We start from the raw sequence: 18,220 nt of genomic DNA, 5'->3' as shown, positions 1-18,220 counted from the left end.
ATTACTCAGTCTGCTCCAGACAAACCCGTTTTACTGCAAATATTTTTCTATGGGTGGCGGAGGGGTACTTTTTATTACTTTTTATCAACATTACCGCTTTGCTGCATTTCTTCAGAAACAGTCTCTCCTAAAACGAGGCAAGAGAAAACTCCCCACCCCTCACTGGGAATAAGCCTTTGTCTTTCACGAGGGACCTTCATAACATAGGGCTCTTTTTTTTTTTTTTTCCTCTAGTCTTTCTTTTCAGTATTCAATCAATTTGAGATCAAAATAGCATTCATATAAATCAACATGCGTATGCAAAGCAGGATCAGCTATTCACAGGAGCCACTCTGAAATGAAAGCAGCGACGAGGAGGGGAAAGCAGGCTGAGATAATGAGCACTGTGGAGTCCAGGAGACGAACCTCAGGCGGTGTTTCTTGCACCAAGCCCCAGAAGAGAAGGGAAGGGGCATGGATGGCAATATTCCCTCTGAACCGCTCTGTTGAGGTGAAAAGTCCTTCACCCAAAGTTGCCATGGATTTTGGTCTCTTTCCAACTATATAAGAGATGAGGGAAGTGGAGTGGAGTTCAAGGTTCAGAATAAAAATGCCAACAGATTATGCTTAGGATTTCTAAGGAGAAACAATGGCCTCAAGATTTGGGTCCATCTTTATGGGAAGAGGCAGAAGCAGAGATCTTATGTGGGACATTTTGAGCAGTATGCCGGGATCTATGAACTTCAATGAACTAATACAAAAATCAAGAAATAAAATACCTTCTGAACATAGAATTCTCTCTCTCTCTCTCTCTCTCTCTCTCTCTCTCTCTCTCTCTCTCTCTCATCTATTACCTCTCTCTTATTCTATTCAATGTATGTATGAATCTACCTACCTACCTCCAGTTGTAAACATGAAAAGGGGTCCAATGTCAGAGGTCACAGAAAACCCAGGCCAACCATTTGAACAAACAGAAAAGAACTGAAATAACTGGAGAACAAATTCTACAACTGACTAGTAAATGATTAGATTCATTTCTGCTCATATTTCTATTTTTTATCTCAATTTTGAAACATCTAACTAGCCGTTATTAGCATCTTTATGCTATTGTCCATTAAAAATATTTTTTTATTGATTCTTCCTTCCCCCAAGGACCAATTAACTGCATTTTGCCTTAAAAACTTTCATTACTTAACATGTCAGCATCTGCTCTCTACACTTTCTGGATCCAGCGAAGGTATCTTGGATACACCATTTGCTAACATTTTCCATAAAAAAAAATAGAGCATAGGAATAACCAAATTCAATCAGCGATCGCTCTTTCACAGAAAAGTCTTCTCATCTGTGAACTCCTGATGTAGTGACAGTAGCTGCCTTGCCCTCGGAGAAATTTGCGATTTTGCTGCTCATTGTGAGTTGAATTACAACAGTGACTCTCAGAGGCTGGAGCTAGAGAGAACTGTCTGAGGTTTTTGAAACTTTGGAATATTCTATAACATGCTCCTTCTGCAGTATGACAACTTTTGATAAAATAAAATGCATTTGGACACCAGCAAGGACACAGGAATATCAAGAAGCAGTAGGAGGCAACGTCATTGCTTAGGAAAAACTGGAGCAGGGAAATAAATTTTCCTGACAATCCACATCCAAAATACATAAAAATCCTACACGAACAGCCATGCCCATAATTAATAACTCGAGTAAATAGGCTGCATGTTAACAGGCAAACTATTAAATTATTTGTTGCCTGGGGGCATGTAACGAGACCGTTATCACAGTCCCAGGAGGGAGACAAATAGATATTAAAAAGGTCTTTCCAATACCTGTATTGGTGAAGGCCAACAGCTAATTCAATAGATTCGATCAGAATCCCCATTTCTCTCAGTACTCCTGATTTATGACTCGGGCTGTGGGTAGTCATCGCTCACTGCAGTTTGCTCTCCGGCGCTCATAAATTATGCCTCATAAATAAAAAGATCCAATCAACGGAATCATATCAATTCATCTGCAACCTTGGCATACATCTTCCCGGGCACCCCTGCCAATGCCTTCTGAGAGGCGAGCTTGTCTTGGCTTCTGAATGTGTTCCAGGAGCAGAATGCCAAATGGGGCTCTGGCACAATTGTGGTCAGAGGGACATGGCTAATAGGAAGGCGGGAAGTCTGCAAGGTTGTTTTCTTTCATAAGCAGCCCTTCTGGGGCTACAGCCAAGGGGTAACTTGCTGAAAAGCTCTGTGTAGCTGCCTCTTTAACTGGCTACCCACCTCACAGGACTGTGCTCAGCTTTACACGCAATACACTTTCTATACATTGGGGAAGAACTGGGTGGTAAATAAGTGCATTTATAAATATTTTATGAAGCCTTTTGAGAGCCCCACGAGTTGTATGCAAATGCTACCATGGAGTGAATTTAAGCAAACGGTCTTTGGACTCTGGATCTCAAGGTTCAAATTCGAGCTCATCTGCTCAGCCACTGACTCCTTGGGCGGGTTAACTCACCTCTTGAGTGTTCTGGTTTCTAAGGTGCATTGTTGGTAATAACCCTATCTCAAATGGTAGTCATGAGTACATGCATGTAAAAGTCTAACACAGTTCCCGGCACATAGCAAGCACCAGACAGGTAAAGCTGGTTATTAACATTATTTGTCAGAAGAGAGCTGGAAGAGAGAGTGGTTACTAAACAGCAATCCTGTGACGCCAGCTGCTATGAATTACATCTGCAAAACCCGAACAGCATTCTGGGTTCAACCTGCTTCTCTCTGGATACCTTCCTCTGGGGTCTCCTCCATTCTAGAACTTCAACGATTAGGATGAATGAAGAAAATACTGTTTCTACATGGAAATTTGCTGACTGGATGGCGTTCTCTATGTTGCCTTACTCATTAAAAACTTTCCCAAACAGCCAAAAGTATGAACAGAAGCAAATCTTGGAGCAATTCAATGGCTCTTCAAAGGAAAAAAATATATATATTTTCCGTTTCCATTATGGATATGGGCATCAGGAAGAGAAACTTATCTTCCCAGACACTGACAGGCATCTTGGTAATGATCAGACCCATTGGTGGATAGATAAATCAATTTACAAGAAAGAGCCCCAGCCATTTCTTAAAGATCTCAATTGAAGGCATCAGACTTACAAAAACACATGGACACTTTTTGCTTCCACCTGTAGATCTGACTGCGTCACACAGATCTAGACATTCACTGTGAACTGGATGAAATGCACCCTTAGTCCAGGAATTACTAGCGATTGCAATTCTCTTTAAGGCACCAGAGGGAGCACAGGGGATAGGGGCTTCAGAGCAGAGCCCTAGGCAGGGGTTGGCAAACTCATGAGTCCACAGAGTCAAATATCAACAGGACAACGATTGAAATTTCTTTGGAGAGCCACATTTTTTAAACTTAAACTTCTTCTAATGCCACTTCTTCAACATAGACTCGCCCAGGCCGTGGTATTTTGTGGAAGAGCCACACTCAAGGGGCCAAAGAGCCGCGTGTGGCTCACGGGCCGCAGTTTGCAGACCACTGCCCTAAGGGATGCCAGGAGAGGCAGGGAAAGAGCGAAGAGGCGCTCACGCATGTGAACCAGGTCGAGCACACGCACTAAGAAATGATCTCCTATTGGAAGGAAGGACGTGATGGCAAAACCAAGCCGTGGTCCCTGGCCCAGGGGCAGATCTCAGATTTCAAGGAAACAATGTCCAAAGGCCGTCAGGCCACGCAAGAGCACGGAGGCTCTGCACTTTTGAGGACAAACACACTGCCCATGTCAGACAGGATCAGTGAATCATTGAGACCCGGAGCCAGGGAGCTGGGGGCAGCTCAGTTCCTGCAGGAGAAGCTAATCTAACACAAGCCTGCAGGCTGGCCAGGAATACGTTCGTGAGACTGATGCCTTGTTACATGCATGTCCAAAGCCAGACAAAAACCAGGCTCAGTACATTTTCCCTAAACGGGACACAGAGCCTGCTGGAGGGGGACGGGGCGAGGGGCAGCCTTGGAGAACAAGCCTTTGAGGGAAGTTGCTCATCACAGACATGCAGCCACAGCCCATGCGGATGGAGGGGTCGCAGGCTGGGCACGGGGAGTGTTGGACGAGAGAGACCCTTCCCTCCATCCTCTCCCGCACAGGGCGCTCTTTGGGGGTGGGTGGGCCTGTGGGAAATCGGCCGAGAGGGAATCGACAGATTCCAACCTCCTCTCCCCCAGCCAAGCTGGCCTGTAGCTTCTCAGACCCCCCCTCCTCCCCCAGGCACGAGCCACCAGAAGCTTTTGGTGACCCTGAGGGTCCCAGCGGACCATCAGGAAGACTAAGGAAGTCACGGGCAGCCTGATGCAACAGAAGGGGGTCCCGGCAGGTCCCCAGGAGCCGTGGGGAGAGGGTGACTGTGATGCAGGGTTACTGAGCGCCCTCCCCGAAGGTAAGCACCCAGCTGCTTAGAGAGCAGACTCACACCCCGGCCCCCTCTTATCAACCTCCCCGAACCCCAAGTGTCTCTAAGCGGCTTCTCAAAATGTAAACAGGCACCAATGTGTGCCTGCGACCTAGATTTTAATTTATTTAAAAAATATATATTGATTGATTTCAAAGAGGAAGGGAGAGAGAGAGAGAGAGAGAGAGAGAGAGAGAGAGAGAGAGAGAGAGAGAGATCAATGATGAGAGAGAATCATGGATTGGCTGCCTCCTGCACGCCCCCTACTGGGGACGTGTGAGTGGCTGATCACAGGCGTTTCTTACCTGGTACTCATACTCCGTGAAAGGCAGGAGTTGGGAATCCATAAACGAGCTGGCGCTGCCATTGTAGGTGAGAACTGGGCTCGGAAGCTCAGGCTGAGCTACCTGCCTCCTGTACAGCTCATAGAACAAAACCTGTCCGTTTGGCCAACGTGGTCCTGCCCACCAGAGAGAGACCGTGGGCTGGAACGCCCCGGGAACCGTCCGCACGGCCAGCTGTGGGGGCGGCTGCATTGCAGGGGCCATCTCGGGGGTCAGGACGGACGCCCAGTCGCTGGACGCGCATCCCAGCAGGGTGCAGGCTTGGATTCGTGCTTCATACCTTCAGGACACGAGGCAGAAATGACCCGTTATTGGCAAAACAGAGGTTTTTTTTGTTTTTTTTTTTTTTTGGGGGGGGGATTTTTATTTAACTAAGAGTTGTGGCTCCGTGGTTGAGTGTCAACCTGGGAACCAAGAGGTTACGGGTTTGATTCCTGGTCAGGGCACGTGCCTGGGTTGCAGGCTCAATCCCCCGAGTAGGGGATGTGCAGAAGGCATCCGATTAATAATCATTGTTGCTTCTCTCTCTCCCTCCATCTCCCTTCCTCTCCAAAAAAAAAAAAAAAAATAAATAAAAAAATTAGTCAACATTAAAACAAATATATACCAAGAGTTTTTGCGATAAAAAGGCCGGTAAGCTTACATTTATTCTCATTGGTAGCTGATCCTTCTAAAAAGTAACCAAGTTGTATGGCTGGTGTGGCTCAATGGGTTGAGTATCCTCCCCAGGCACCAAAAGATCATCAGCTCAATCCCCAGTAGGGGGTGTGCAGGATGCAGACTATGTTTCTCATCAGTGTTTCTATGATATCTCTCGCGCTCTCTCCCTTCCTCGCTCTCTAAAATAATAATAATAATAATAAAAAAGAAGTAACAAAGTCATATTGCCATGGAAATTCTAGAACAGCTGAAACCCTCCTGGCTTTCCAAACAAAGCATCTCACCTGTCGGGAAAGGGTGGGCCGTTCTTCCCTAAACAGGAGCGCATGGGATACACGCTCGCGACTCTCTCCCGCACGCAAACCCCTTCCATCTGCACCATTCCTGCGCCCAGAGGTGCAGAAGGCAGACTTGGGGGACCCGCCAGCTTCCAGCAGCCTTGGGCTCCCCCTACCTTCGCAGCCGGGGCTCACAGACTCCCTGGGAGAGCCCCCAGGCGGCGAAGGAGCACCTGGGAGAGGCCCGCAGGGTCATAAACCCCACACCTGGAGCCTGACATTCTACAACCGGCTCCCTTACAGCAGGCGGAGACCTCCCGGGGCCAGAGGTAACCCAGCCACACCGACAGACTGACAGACCGACAGCCACATCGACAGACGGTCACGGAGACGCCTTACCGCCACCCAGCTAAACTCAGCCACTCAATTACGTTTTGTCTGGTCGCTGGTCCCCTGCCACTTGCAATGTCTCTACATAGCAGGACCGCCCCCTCCAACAAAAGGGGTTTCTGTGAGCAGCGGGTGCCTATGGCTGCAAATGCCAGCTCTGGGCTCGGTTCCCAAACCCACGGGTTCCGTGGCACCCCTAATTTCCCCTCCAGCACCTTTCCTTCTCCCTCCTTCCCTCTGGTTCCCCAGATGGGGCCGGGGGTGTCACCCATGTGGGGCTCACAGCACAGATGCGGGGGAAGGGGCTTGCTCTCAGGCCAAGAGGGAGCACCCACCTGCTGAACGGCTGCAGCTGGCTGACGCCAAGTACCCTAGCCCCAAACGAGGGGTGACTGGCGTTGATGTGGACGATGATCTTGGCTTCTCCTTCCCGCAGCCCTCGGACAGAGACGGTGTAGTTGGCGATCTGGCCGTCGGTCCTCACGGGCGGGTCCCAGGCCACCGAGATCTCCTGGGGGCCCCGGGCCTGTAATGTCGGTGGCCCCATCCCCGAAGGCGCCACGGGGCTGGTCCGGTCTCTGGCGAGGGGGCTCACCGTGGCCCCTTGGCTGTTGGTGACGGTCACCGTGTAGCCGTACTCCACCCCGGGGCTCAAAGTGAAGTCGTGGTAGCGGGTTTCGGGGCCCGTGTACACGATCGCCCCATCCCTGCGAAGCTCGTAGCCGCTGACCCGGCCGTTGGGGTGTCTGGGGAGCGTCCAGGTGACTTCTATGGACCCCGAGCCCGTGACCTGCAGTTCCGGCGGGTCCATGTCCTGGGGCGGGGCCTCCAGTGTGCGGGCCGAGGCCGGAGCACTGGCCGTGCAGCCGCCGCGGGTGCAGGCAACGAGGGAGAAGCTGTACGGGGTGTCGGGCTGCAGGTGGGCAATCAGCAGGGCCAGGCTGAGCCCGGCTCGGTGCTCCTGGTCCTCACCCCTCAGGAGGTACCCGGTGATCCTGCCGTTCTGCAAGGATGGTGGTGACCAGGATGCATGGATCTGGGTGGCGCTGACGGCCCGGAGCTCAGGCGGGCGGACCCTGGCGGGAGCGGCCTCGGGGGTGGTGGCCAGGGCAGGATGGCTGGACCCGCAGCCCCCGAGGGTGCAGGCAGTGACGGTGTAGCTGTAGGTGCGGAAGGGCAGCAGGTGGGCATCCGTGTAGTTCAAGGTCACGGCGTCGAAGAGGATAGGCCGGGGAGCCCCGCTCCGGTGCAGCCGGTAGGACTGGATGGCGCCATTGGGCCGCGCGGGGGGCAGCCAGGCCACGAGCAGGGCGGGGGTCCCCACGGACACCACGGTGATCTGGGGCGGGGAGAGCCCCTCGGGGGGCGCAGGCCCGGTCCTCACGGGGGTCCACGGGCTGCAGGCCTGGCCGGCTGAGTTCCACACGCGGACTCTGTACTCACACGGGGTCCAGGGAGGCAGGCCGGTGTCCGTGCACACAAACGCGGCCCCGACGGCCTGGTGCTCGGGGCAGACCGTCTGCTCGTCTGTCCCATCGTCCCCTGAGCTCCCCTCCCTGCACCTGCGGGTCACTTCGTAGCGGGCGATCCTCCCGTTGGGGTGGAGGGGCTCGGGCCAGGCCAGCTCCACGCGGGTGGGGCCCACGGCCCGGACTTGGGGGGGCGCCTGGGAGCGGGGAGGGGCCTCGTTGGTGCGGACGGGCTGGGGTGCCGAGTGGGCACAGCCCGCCCGGGTGCAGGCCTGCAGGGTGAGCGTGTACGCGGTGGCCGGGGCCAGGCGGCGGAGGAGGACCCGGCGGCTCAGGCCCGCGTACTGCAGGCGGCCGTCGATGAAAACGCGGTAGGTCTGCAGCGGGAAGAGAAGAGAGGCAAAGGGAGGGTGAAGGTGGCATGTCATTCATCCCTTTAACCTCTCCCCGCTGTTACTCCTCGTCTGGATGACTCTCCTCCGGAAAGAACGGGCCGGTGCTAACTTTCGGAATACCAGGTCAAGTTCACAGAAAGAGGAGCAATGTTTTTCTTTCCTCTTTTTTAAAGGCTGAATAGCAGATAAGCGTATATCTACAAGCTCAGGGCTGCTGAACGTGATTCTTTGACTTAAATGAGTGCTGGTGGGGTTTCCTCCTAATTGTATTATTATTATTATTATTATTATTATCATTATATTTAAGTAGAGAATAGCTTAGCCGGCATGGCTCAGTGGTTGAGTGCCAACCTATGAACTAGGAGGTCATGGTTCAATTCCCAATAGGGCACATGCCTAGGGTGCTGGCTCCATCCCCAGTATGGGGTGTGCAGGAGGATTCTCTCTCATTATTGGTCTATTTATTTATTTATTTATTTATTATTTTATTTTTTTTTACAGAGAGGAAGAGAGAGAGAGGGGTAGAGAGTTGTAAACATCAATGAGAGAGAAACATCGATCAGCTGCCTCTTGCACACCCCCTTCTGGGGATGTGCCCGCAGCCAAGGTACATGCCCTTGACCGGAATCGAACCTGGGACCTTTCAGTCCACAGGCTGATGCTCTATCTACTGAGCCAAACCGGTTTCGGCATCATCGGTGTTTCTATCTCTCTCTCTCTCTCCTTTCCCTTCCTCTCTGAAATCAATAAAAAATATATTTATTTCTTTAAAAGGAGGGAATAGCAGTCAAATGCCCTCTTTTATGGGCACTGAGTGCCCTGGCCTGCTCCTGAGTAGGTTAAGCAGGTCCCATCTACATTGTCCATTTCCCATGACATATCCTGGGAAATGGAATTCTAGTGCCTCAGCATTCATACCAGGGTGTCGGTGTGTGGGCGGGTGTGTGTGCGCGCGTGTGACTGTGTGTGTAGGCACACACACACATATACATTCATACATACATAACTACAGAAACCACCTTGGATGACGAGAAGCTGGGAACAACCACCGTATTCTCTTACAGGCCACACAAGGATTGCCTGTTCCGTGAGAGAGGAGTCTTTCGTCTTGGTCCCGAGGGAACCCATCTGAGCTCTCCACAGAGCACGTGTTCACCCCCACTCCTGGGGAAATGATTAGTGGCTCAGCCTGAGGCTGGCTCCGTCCTCGGGGCGTTACCTCGATCCTGCCGTTGGGCCGAGAGGGCTCCGGCCACCGCAGTAGCAGGGCCCGGCCTCCCGCCCTCTGCTCCACCATGAGGCCGCGAAGCCCACTTGGGGAGGACTCCGGGGTCCGGACCACGGTCCAGGGGCTGGACGCCTCTCCTGCCTCGTTGGCGGCCACGACACCAACATTGTACGTTGTGAAGGGTTCTAGCCCGAACAGGTGGGCCTGGCGGCTTGTTCCCTGTAAGAAAGCGGACAGGCTGGTTTGACAGCTGCCAAGTCACTCAATGAGACACATTGGTGACGGCGGCACACGTATCACAGCAGAGGTTTGAATTATTAAGAAAACAACGGGATTTTTTTTCTCTCGTTCTTTTTAATATATTTTGTTGATTTTTCACAGAGAGGAAGAGAGAGGGATAGAGAGTTAGAAACATCGATGAGAGAGAATCATCGATCAGCTGCCTCTTGCACACCCCCTAGTGGGGATTTGCCCGCAACCAAAGTACATGCCCTTGCCCGGAATCGAACCCGGGACCTTTCAGTCTGCAGGCCGACGCTCTATCCACTGAGCCAAACCGGTCCCGGCTCTCGTTATTTTTTTAAAAAAATATGTTTTTATTGATATTAGAGAGAGGGAAATGGAGAGGGAGAGAGAGATAGAAACATCCATGAGAGAAAGAACATTGATCGGCTGCCTCCTGCTCAGCCCCTTCTGGGGATTGAGCCTGCAACCCTGGGCATGTGCCCTGACCGGGAACCAAACCTGTGACCTCTTGGTTCCTGGGTCGGTGCTTAACCACTGAGCAACACCAGCCAGGTTTTTATCTTGTTCTTGACACCCTGGTTGTGTGACTTCAGACACACACAAAGCATGGGTCAGAGAGGATCAGGATCCTTGCCTTTTCAGAGCTTGCAACACACGGATGTGATACAGAACTTAGAGAAAAAATTCTGTGATGCCTTAGAGATCACCAGCTCACAACGGAATGTGTGGAGACTTAACCTGAACAACCTAATCCTCTCTCACCAGCTCCCCACGCTGCTTGTTCATACATAAGACTGCCCACCTCCCCCATCTCCTCCTCTCCTTCTTTTGGTCCGTATTTATATCTTACTATAAAGCAGACCCAACAAAACTACAAGCCAAGTGCACTATTAAATGCACAGACCCGTACAGGAGTCTACCGCTAATACAAATGTGAAAATATTGGCTTTTGTTAACAACGCCATAACCGAAACTATGAAACTTACTCCAAGTAACTGTACGCTAGGCTTTGAGAATTTGGACTTTGTTGATTTAAAGTAAAATGAGAGAAGGCAAGAATGAGTTTCCTGTGTGTTCTGTTTGTGCTTGGAGAGCCATATTTAACATATTTTGCATAACTTAACTGGAGTTTAGAATCTTAATGTTTTGAAAGAGCCCAGAATGACTTTTCTACATCTGGGGTGGAGAGATGTGTGTGTTTACAGATAGGAATTATGTCTGCGAGCGAACCAGTAATGTGTGTACACACATACACATGCGTGCACACATACAGATATATACTTCCTGTTCTGTACCACATCACATCCACTGGATGCTAGTAACCCTGAGGAAGCTCTGACTGGCTTAACAGGACGCTTATACTTCGTGTGTGTGAGGTCACCATGACCTGTTGGATGCTTAAATGCAACAATTGTCCTCTTGGTGGGCATGGCAAGAGGGAGGTGAGCTGGAGAAGAAGTTGTTTCTGCTGAAACCGGTTTGGCTCAGTGAATAGAGCTTTGGCTTGTGGACTGAAAGGTCCCAGGTTCGATTCCGGTCAAGGGCATGTACCTTGGTTGTGGGCACATCCCCAGTAGGGGGTGTGCAAGAGGCAGCTGATTGATATTTCTAACTCTCTATCCCGCTCTCTTCCTCTCTGTTGAAAAATCAATAAAATATATTTAAAAAAAAGAAGTTATTTCTGAGAGGAGGTACCAGAAAGCATCAGACAACGTTATGTGTATGGAAATTCTCTCTCATGGGGAGACATCCAAATATCATGATGATTAAAATCTAAAACAAGGTGGCGAAATCAAACGAAACCATCTTTCAAAAAAAAAATACACACTGGTAGACAAAACCAAAATAAACCATCGAAATACTTTTTGACACCATTTCCTCCCATTCTTGCTTACAAGTTCCAACTGTGCTAATGTTTCTTCACAAGCGGAGAGAATGCAATTTCTTTTCCTTATTAAAAAACTAGTTAAGTCCATTCTCCTATTTCCATAAGTGCCATTATGATATTTACATGCTAACCTCCTGAAACCTTTTAATATTTAAACGTTTGTGAAGCGGCCAGACTCTGAAACAAATTTTCCGGAAATACTAATTTCTCTTTTCTAAAATATTAAAAGTTCGGCCCATAAATATTTAAAACCGATTTCTCTACAACATCGGATTGGTCTTTTAGATAAATACCGCACGGGGCTGGAATGGCCATAATGAATATTAAATCTGAGGATGCCACAAGTCCTGGTTACAAAACACTCTTTTCTGATAAACGATTTCTTTTCTTTCTTTCTTTCTTTTTTTTTTTTCTTTCTTTTTTTTTTTTTTGTGGAAACAGGGCAAACACGGGCAAGATGAATAATGCAGAAAAGGAAACTTCTTTGTTCAGGACTCGGTGCCAGAAGAGGCATAAGCCCCAAAGCAAATAGTAATCACCTCCCAGATTACCTATGATACAGGTAGCCTGTCGGGGGACGTTCAGAGAGAGCTTTTGTCATCAGAAGCATGAAAAGCGTGTGGGTTACAAAGCAAAAAAACACACATGTATACGGTCAATAGCAGCACCTGCTCAACTAAGGTTTATTTCTGAGCTAATAGCTCCATCGGCCCCTAGATGGCAATACTCGCAAACACTTCTGGTGGCACAAGTTGGTGGTGATAACACCCGGCGCTCAGACACAGGACACACGCCAGGCACCACTGCAGAAGCGACACAACTGGTTTCCTTACAGACTCCTTTAACGCACATGGGAGTGACCTCATATCCTTGAGAGCAGGAGTGCCCGGAATGCCCCGGCCCCCAAACCTGCCTTGTCCCAGGAAGAAATTATGCCTGCAGGCCTCAGGTTGAAGTTCGTGCCCGCCTGGTGCAGACACGTGGTAAGGTTTGCTCTTACAAAAGGTGGTCACAGCCTTGACCGGTGTGGCTCAGTGGATAGAGCGCCTGTGTGGCTCAGTGGATAGAGCGCCGGCCTGTGGACTGAAGGGTCCCGGGTTCGATTCTGATCAAGGGCATGTTCCTTGGTTGCAGGCTCATCCCCAGTAGGGGTTATGCAGGAGGCAGCTAATAGATGTTTCTCTCTCATCGATGTTTCTCACTCTCTCTCCCTCTCCCTTCCTCTCTGTAAACAATCAAAAATATATATATCTAATTTTTTAAAGGTGGTCACAATGGCTGTTTTGCTTAATTTGGTTACTTCTTTAACAAAAATAAAATAAAAGTAAGAAAAACAACCACACATTGGAAATGGAAAGGAGAATTTGGATGTCGTAAATTTTGACTGAGGACAAGTTCCCATAGGAAGTTAATGTGTTATTTCTTGAGAGCAGTATACACACACACACACACACACACACACACACACACACACCTTGAATACATCACAAAAATAGCCTTGCTTTTTTGTCAAAAGCCAGATGAAAATGAAAAGTTTACAATAGCAAAACCACCCTGACCAATTTATTGTAATACTTATCCCACTTGAGGAAATAATTTATGTTGTTTTCTCTTTGAGTAGATTTCCATTGAGTAGCTCACCACTGAGCTCCCAGCTGGGAAGTCGGGACACAGTTCACGCTGTGGCTGGGGCTGGGTCTTGTTGGTTCAGTTACGTGCTATTTTCCCCACAATGGAGAAACCTGCTTGAGCACTGCCAACCTTTAATGTTTTGGTTTTGATTCCTTCCTTGGGAAACGTAGCCAAAGTCATTACTAAAATCTTTTGACTGCTTTTCTCTCTTCTTTATGTATTTACTTTTGTTGTTAATCCTCACCTGAGGGTATTTTTTTCCCTTTGATTTTTAGAGAGTGGAAGCAAGGGAGGAGGAGGAGAGAGACAAAGATCAATTGCCTCCCTGCACATGCCCTGACCTGGGCCAGATCGGGCCTGCAACCTGGGAATCTAACCCAGACCCTTTGATTCTCAGTTCTAACCACTGAGCAAGATTGGCCAGGGCTTTTCTCTCTTCTGTTCCAGCCGTTCTTTCTTCCCACAGAGCTGTCTTATAATTTAATATGCGTTCTTCTTTGGCATCATTTTGCTCGCTCTACTCCCTCACTCTTCTATCCTACTGATGGATGCTTTCGGTACATATATCTCTCTCTTTCACCCTTTCTCCCTTCCTCCTTCCTTCTGTCCCTCTCTCCTTCCCCCTATCTCCATATTATCCCTGACCTGTGGGCTTCCCTTCTCTCTCATCCTCTCCGTGTCCACGTGACACAATATTCATATTTTTCATTCTAGACATATATTACCTCATTCTAGATGAAAAGAACGACTCACCCAAGGAACATAGAAATAATCCTTTCTCCGCAACCTAATATTGCCAATAAGATGCAGCTCTTTCTTTTCCCCTTTCAATGCATATGCATCAGGGCCAGGAGCTGGAGACAAATCGGATCATCCTTTCATAAGACACACAGAGAGGATGCCTGGACCACACTGCCAGGCGCGGCTCCGCTGGCGATCGGAACCACATCGGAACCCCTCCACTGGGCGCCTCCAGCGGGCTGACAATTTTCCGCCTCCTCCTCTGATTATTTTTGACGACTTGAAGTGCCCCAAAGGTGTCCACGGGGTCAATAGGTTTATGTAGGTTGAAAATGATCAAAAATTACCATTGATCCGTAGCTGTCAATAACGGGCTGTGTGGGGAGACTTCCTGTACAAATGTTTAAACTGCATAAAGCAACTGGACTGAGTCATCTCCCAGCCCATCGATCTGATGAGCCAGCAGTTTGCAGCCCGCCCTCTGGTCTCTGTGGTGCACGTTCACCGCGCCCTCTCACCTTACCCCAGGAGTCTTTCCACCTGAACCCAACAGTGCTCATCAGTGGAGTATCTGGGTGCTTGCTACCCGTGCGAAAGGTTCACCTTCCTGGTCACCAGCAACGTCACTGATGGTCACCTTGATGGGCTTTCTGCTCTTTGCCCCTTTTCATTTGAAAATGACTGACTTCTGGCTCTTAAATCCTTCCCCTCCTTAGTTACAGTGAATGCCAGTGTCCTCTTTTTCTTTTTTTTTTTTGCACAAAGGGAACTTAAAAGAAATCTTGATTTAAACATATTAACTTCTGTCTGCTTTCGTGGAACCACTTACTTTTATCATAAGCCATAGTTTACCTTGTCATCTACATAAATAAAAGAGAAACATGCAAATTGACCATCACTCCTCTAGGCTCACCAGCCAATCAGAGCAAGTATGCAAATTAATCAAACAAAGACGGTGGTTAATTTGCATATGAAGACTGAAGACTGCCTAGAAGGAAGAGGGAGGGGAAGCTGAAAGCTGGGTGGCAGTGGCCGCAGGAGGGGAAAGTGTGGGGTGGCTTCGCTCCCTTCTCTGCTTCACTCAGGCCTCAGGAAGACCTATTCTTGCAGGAATATTCCTGCAATGGGCCTCTAGTTATAAAATAAAAGAATGGCTGTGGTCGGGTTTCCAGTTTACATTAAAAACCAAGCATGAGAAGTAGAGATCTCATTTACCAATATCTAAACACCATGCTCAGGGCCGAGCATGTCTAATGTCCTGGATGACTTATATACATCTTCATCCTGACAAATCCACAGAAAATAGTTCTAGGATTCCTGAAAGCAAGATGATTCGAGGCCTGGGTGTTATGGCGCTATCTATAGTTCTAGTCATAAAGTTAATGTTTGAGTTCTCCAAGGGTTGGCTAACATTTGCGTATCATTTTTACTTAGTTTGTAAAAATGAAATCTGCCTTGATATAAAAGTGATCTCCTTATTACTCAAAGCCCAATATCAACCTTGAACCCTTACCTATGGTTACCTATGTATGAGACCTCCAGGTCTGCAAAATGTTAACAGAACCAGGAGCCACGAGCACACCGATTTTACTATGGTCATCTCTGCCCACATACCTCCTGGCTGGTGGGACAAAGACACATTGTTTGATGGCGCACACACCTGCAGAGTTGTTCCGGAATCAAAGAACAGCTCACAAGAAAGACAGAAAAAAAAATGCCCTTTAGGTTCATGGCTTATGGTCGTAGGTGCATAAACACTGTGTACATGGTAGGTGGCTTGCTAGGTGGCAGGACGGCTGACAGGATAGTCAGTGAAACATGCAGGATCGTTGGTCAGCAGCTGCACTTGAATAGCTGAAACAGGTTTGAGCATCTGGCTTGTACAACATTCTGGAATATTGCTGTGATAAATGTAAGATGGGTACCAGGCTCCTGACTTTTAGGACTTTATAATCTACAGTGGTAAATGCTAACCTCTGAATACAGATACACACACTCTGCAGTGTGGTAAGTGCTATCACCGGCGGAGTGCTGGGGAAACAAAGGGGGGTTACTTCTTACGGGGAAGGGAGAGGCGGGGGGCGACTTCATCGGGAGGTGGCATCCGATTAGAATGATGGAGCGTCTGAGTGGATAGAAATATGCAAGGGACTGGAAGGAGGAATAGAAGAAAGAATAGGAGCTGAATGGAGCTGATGGATGTGGGTACAGAGGAGGGGGTGGGTGGGTGTCAAGGCTGGAAAGAGATGGGACAGGACTGTACATTTTACCCTCCAATTTCTGGACTACATTTTTTATTTTATTTTTTTATTTTTTGTTTTTAAAATTTAATTTTATTGATTTTCCACAGAGAGGAAGGGAGAGGGATAGAGAGTTAGAAACATCGATGAGAGAGAAACATCGATCAGCTGCCTCCTGCACACCCCCTACCCGGGGATGTGCCTGTAACCAACATGCCCTTGACCGGAATTGAACCTGGGACTCTTTAGTCCACAGTCTGACGCTCTATCCACTGAGCCAAACCAGTTTTGGCTGGACTACATTTTTTAAAAAGCAGTAACATTATGCGATAATTTTAAGAACTAATTATGTATAGAGAGCTCTACAATGCAGTTTGAAGGAATAATGGAAGAACTTCATAGTTTTGCCCTATTGTGGTATAGGTCTTGGCCAGTGACTGACAAAACAAAAAAAATCTGCCAACAATTCATTCATTCATTCATTCATTTGTTATTCAGCCAATAATTACAGACTGCCATATACAGAAGGTAGGAGAAGAATCTATACGATTTAAAACATTTTTTTTGCTGAATGTTTGCTCGATTTCAAAATTTGTAATTACTCTTTGGATGCAAGTGCCTGTCTTTTGAAACCAGTAGAGGTGGGGATGATGACCACTAAACAGAATATAAGCCAATTACATGCCCTCCATCCTGACCCGCTATCATAATCTCATGTACCCGGACCATGTTTCTTCCTGGTCATGGGACATGCATGTGTGGAGTCGTCAGGGCCTTTGCCACAGTCCCTCCTGCTACAACTACCAGGCAGCTGGGGAAGTTAGGGATACTGTGGGCGAAATAGAATGAAGACAATTCAAAAGGCACACATGGTAAGAAAGCATTCCCAGCTCAGGGTTCTAACTCACGTTACTGGGACTTCATTGAAAACAATTTCAAGAACACATAAAAGCACCCTCTCCCTTCCAGTAATGACGATTAACTGGCCAGAGGCCAGTTCTGATAACATTTGTAAATGTCCAACTTCACCTGTCCGATATGGAGTATTCACATGTGAGTTCTGTGTGCACTTTACTCCCACAAACACCTGCATGCATGGTCTGTGAAAAGGGGAGTTATTTTTTCTTTCTTTCATTGGATCATGTTAGTGATTATATAATGGGGAGAGGGTCAATGCAAAAAGAAGCTAATTCACAGGCATTTTCTTTATAGACTAATGGGCTGTATCAATTTAATCTACAAAGCAGAAGCTCGAGTCCTTATGAAATGAATGATGATGCCTCGGCTACAGGAAAAACATTGGGTTAAAAAAAACCAAAAAAAACCGGATGTCTTCAAAATGACCCATTTTTCAACGGAGAAGAAAAAAAATTAAATTTGTAATAATTAAATGTGAAATTGGCAGGCCAGTCACACTAAATATTAAAAAAGCGGGACTTTCACTCTATTAAAATGAAGCATGGGCAAACTCCGTGGCCCGGCAGGTCCTCTCTGGCCATGTATTTTATGGCAGCCCGGGGAAACTGTATGAAACTACATTTAAACAAATTTCATTCCACTTTCAGTCTTCTGGCTATGCAATCCTTGATTAAATATCTGGCTGTTTCTTCTCTCTTTAACTCACTTTTTAAATTTTTAAAAAATGTGTCTTTATTGTTGAAAGTATTACATATGTCCCTTTGTGGTTTTGTTGTTATTGTTTTCCCATGAATCCCCTCCACCCTGCCCTTGTCCCTCCCAAGCCTTCACCATACTATTGTCTGTGTCCATGGGCTATGCTTATATGCATATAAATTCCCCTGTTAATCCCTCCCTCCTCCCCAAACACACCTCTCTCCCACCCTGTCTTCTCTTTGAGGTTCCATGGTCTGTTCCATGCTTCTATGTCTTTGGATCTAGTTTGTCCATCAGTTTATTTGGTTCCTCAGAGCCCGCCCATGAGTGAGAACACGTGATACTTAGCTTCCTCTGACTGGTTTCCTTGTCCCTGAATCACGGTAGCCACAAGTCTGCAAAGGGAACTTGAGCTCATCTCCTCACTGATTCCTATTTAATGCAACTGCCCACTCTCCTCTTCCTCCTCCTACTTGAGGACACTCCTTTACTTGCTCTAAAGCCCTCATGCGCCATTTCCAACAGATGATAGACCCTATTTGGTTATCATGGTGATTATGGATTGTCTAGCTCTATCAGAATGTTAGTTCCATCGGGAGGGGAGGGGACCTGTGTCTGATTCATTCTCATCTGTATCTCAAGTGTCTCTAATGGTGCTTGGTACTGAGTTAGTGCTCAACAAA

At 47.9% G+C, this 18,220-nt stretch overlaps 1 protein-coding gene across 1 annotated transcript in view; it reads right to left on the bottom strand.

Annotated features, from left to right (window-relative positions):
• Positions 1 to 18,220, bottom strand: part of USH2A (usherin) — a 397,013-nt gene that overhangs the window by 20,519 nt on the left and 358,274 nt on the right. Inside the window, exons 61-63 of the mRNA XM_036453544.2 lie at positions 9,168 to 9,395; positions 6,420 to 7,930; positions 4,718 to 5,036 (exon numbers count right to left, since the gene is read on the bottom strand). Of these exons, the coding sequence (XP_036309437.1) occupies positions 4,718 to 5,036; positions 6,420 to 7,930; positions 9,168 to 9,395 (2,058 nt within the window). The remainder of the gene's footprint in view (positions 1 to 4,717; positions 5,037 to 6,419; positions 7,931 to 9,167; positions 9,396 to 18,220) is intronic.

The sequence above is a fragment of the Pipistrellus kuhlii genome, unplaced genomic scaffold (assembly GCF_014108245.1).
Source record: "Pipistrellus kuhlii isolate mPipKuh1 unplaced genomic scaffold, mPipKuh1.p scaffold_m20_p_25, whole genome shotgun sequence".
NCBI lineage: Eukaryota > Metazoa > Chordata > Mammalia > Chiroptera > Vespertilionidae > Pipistrellus > Pipistrellus kuhlii.
This window is presented reverse-complemented; position numbering and strand designations above follow the sequence as displayed.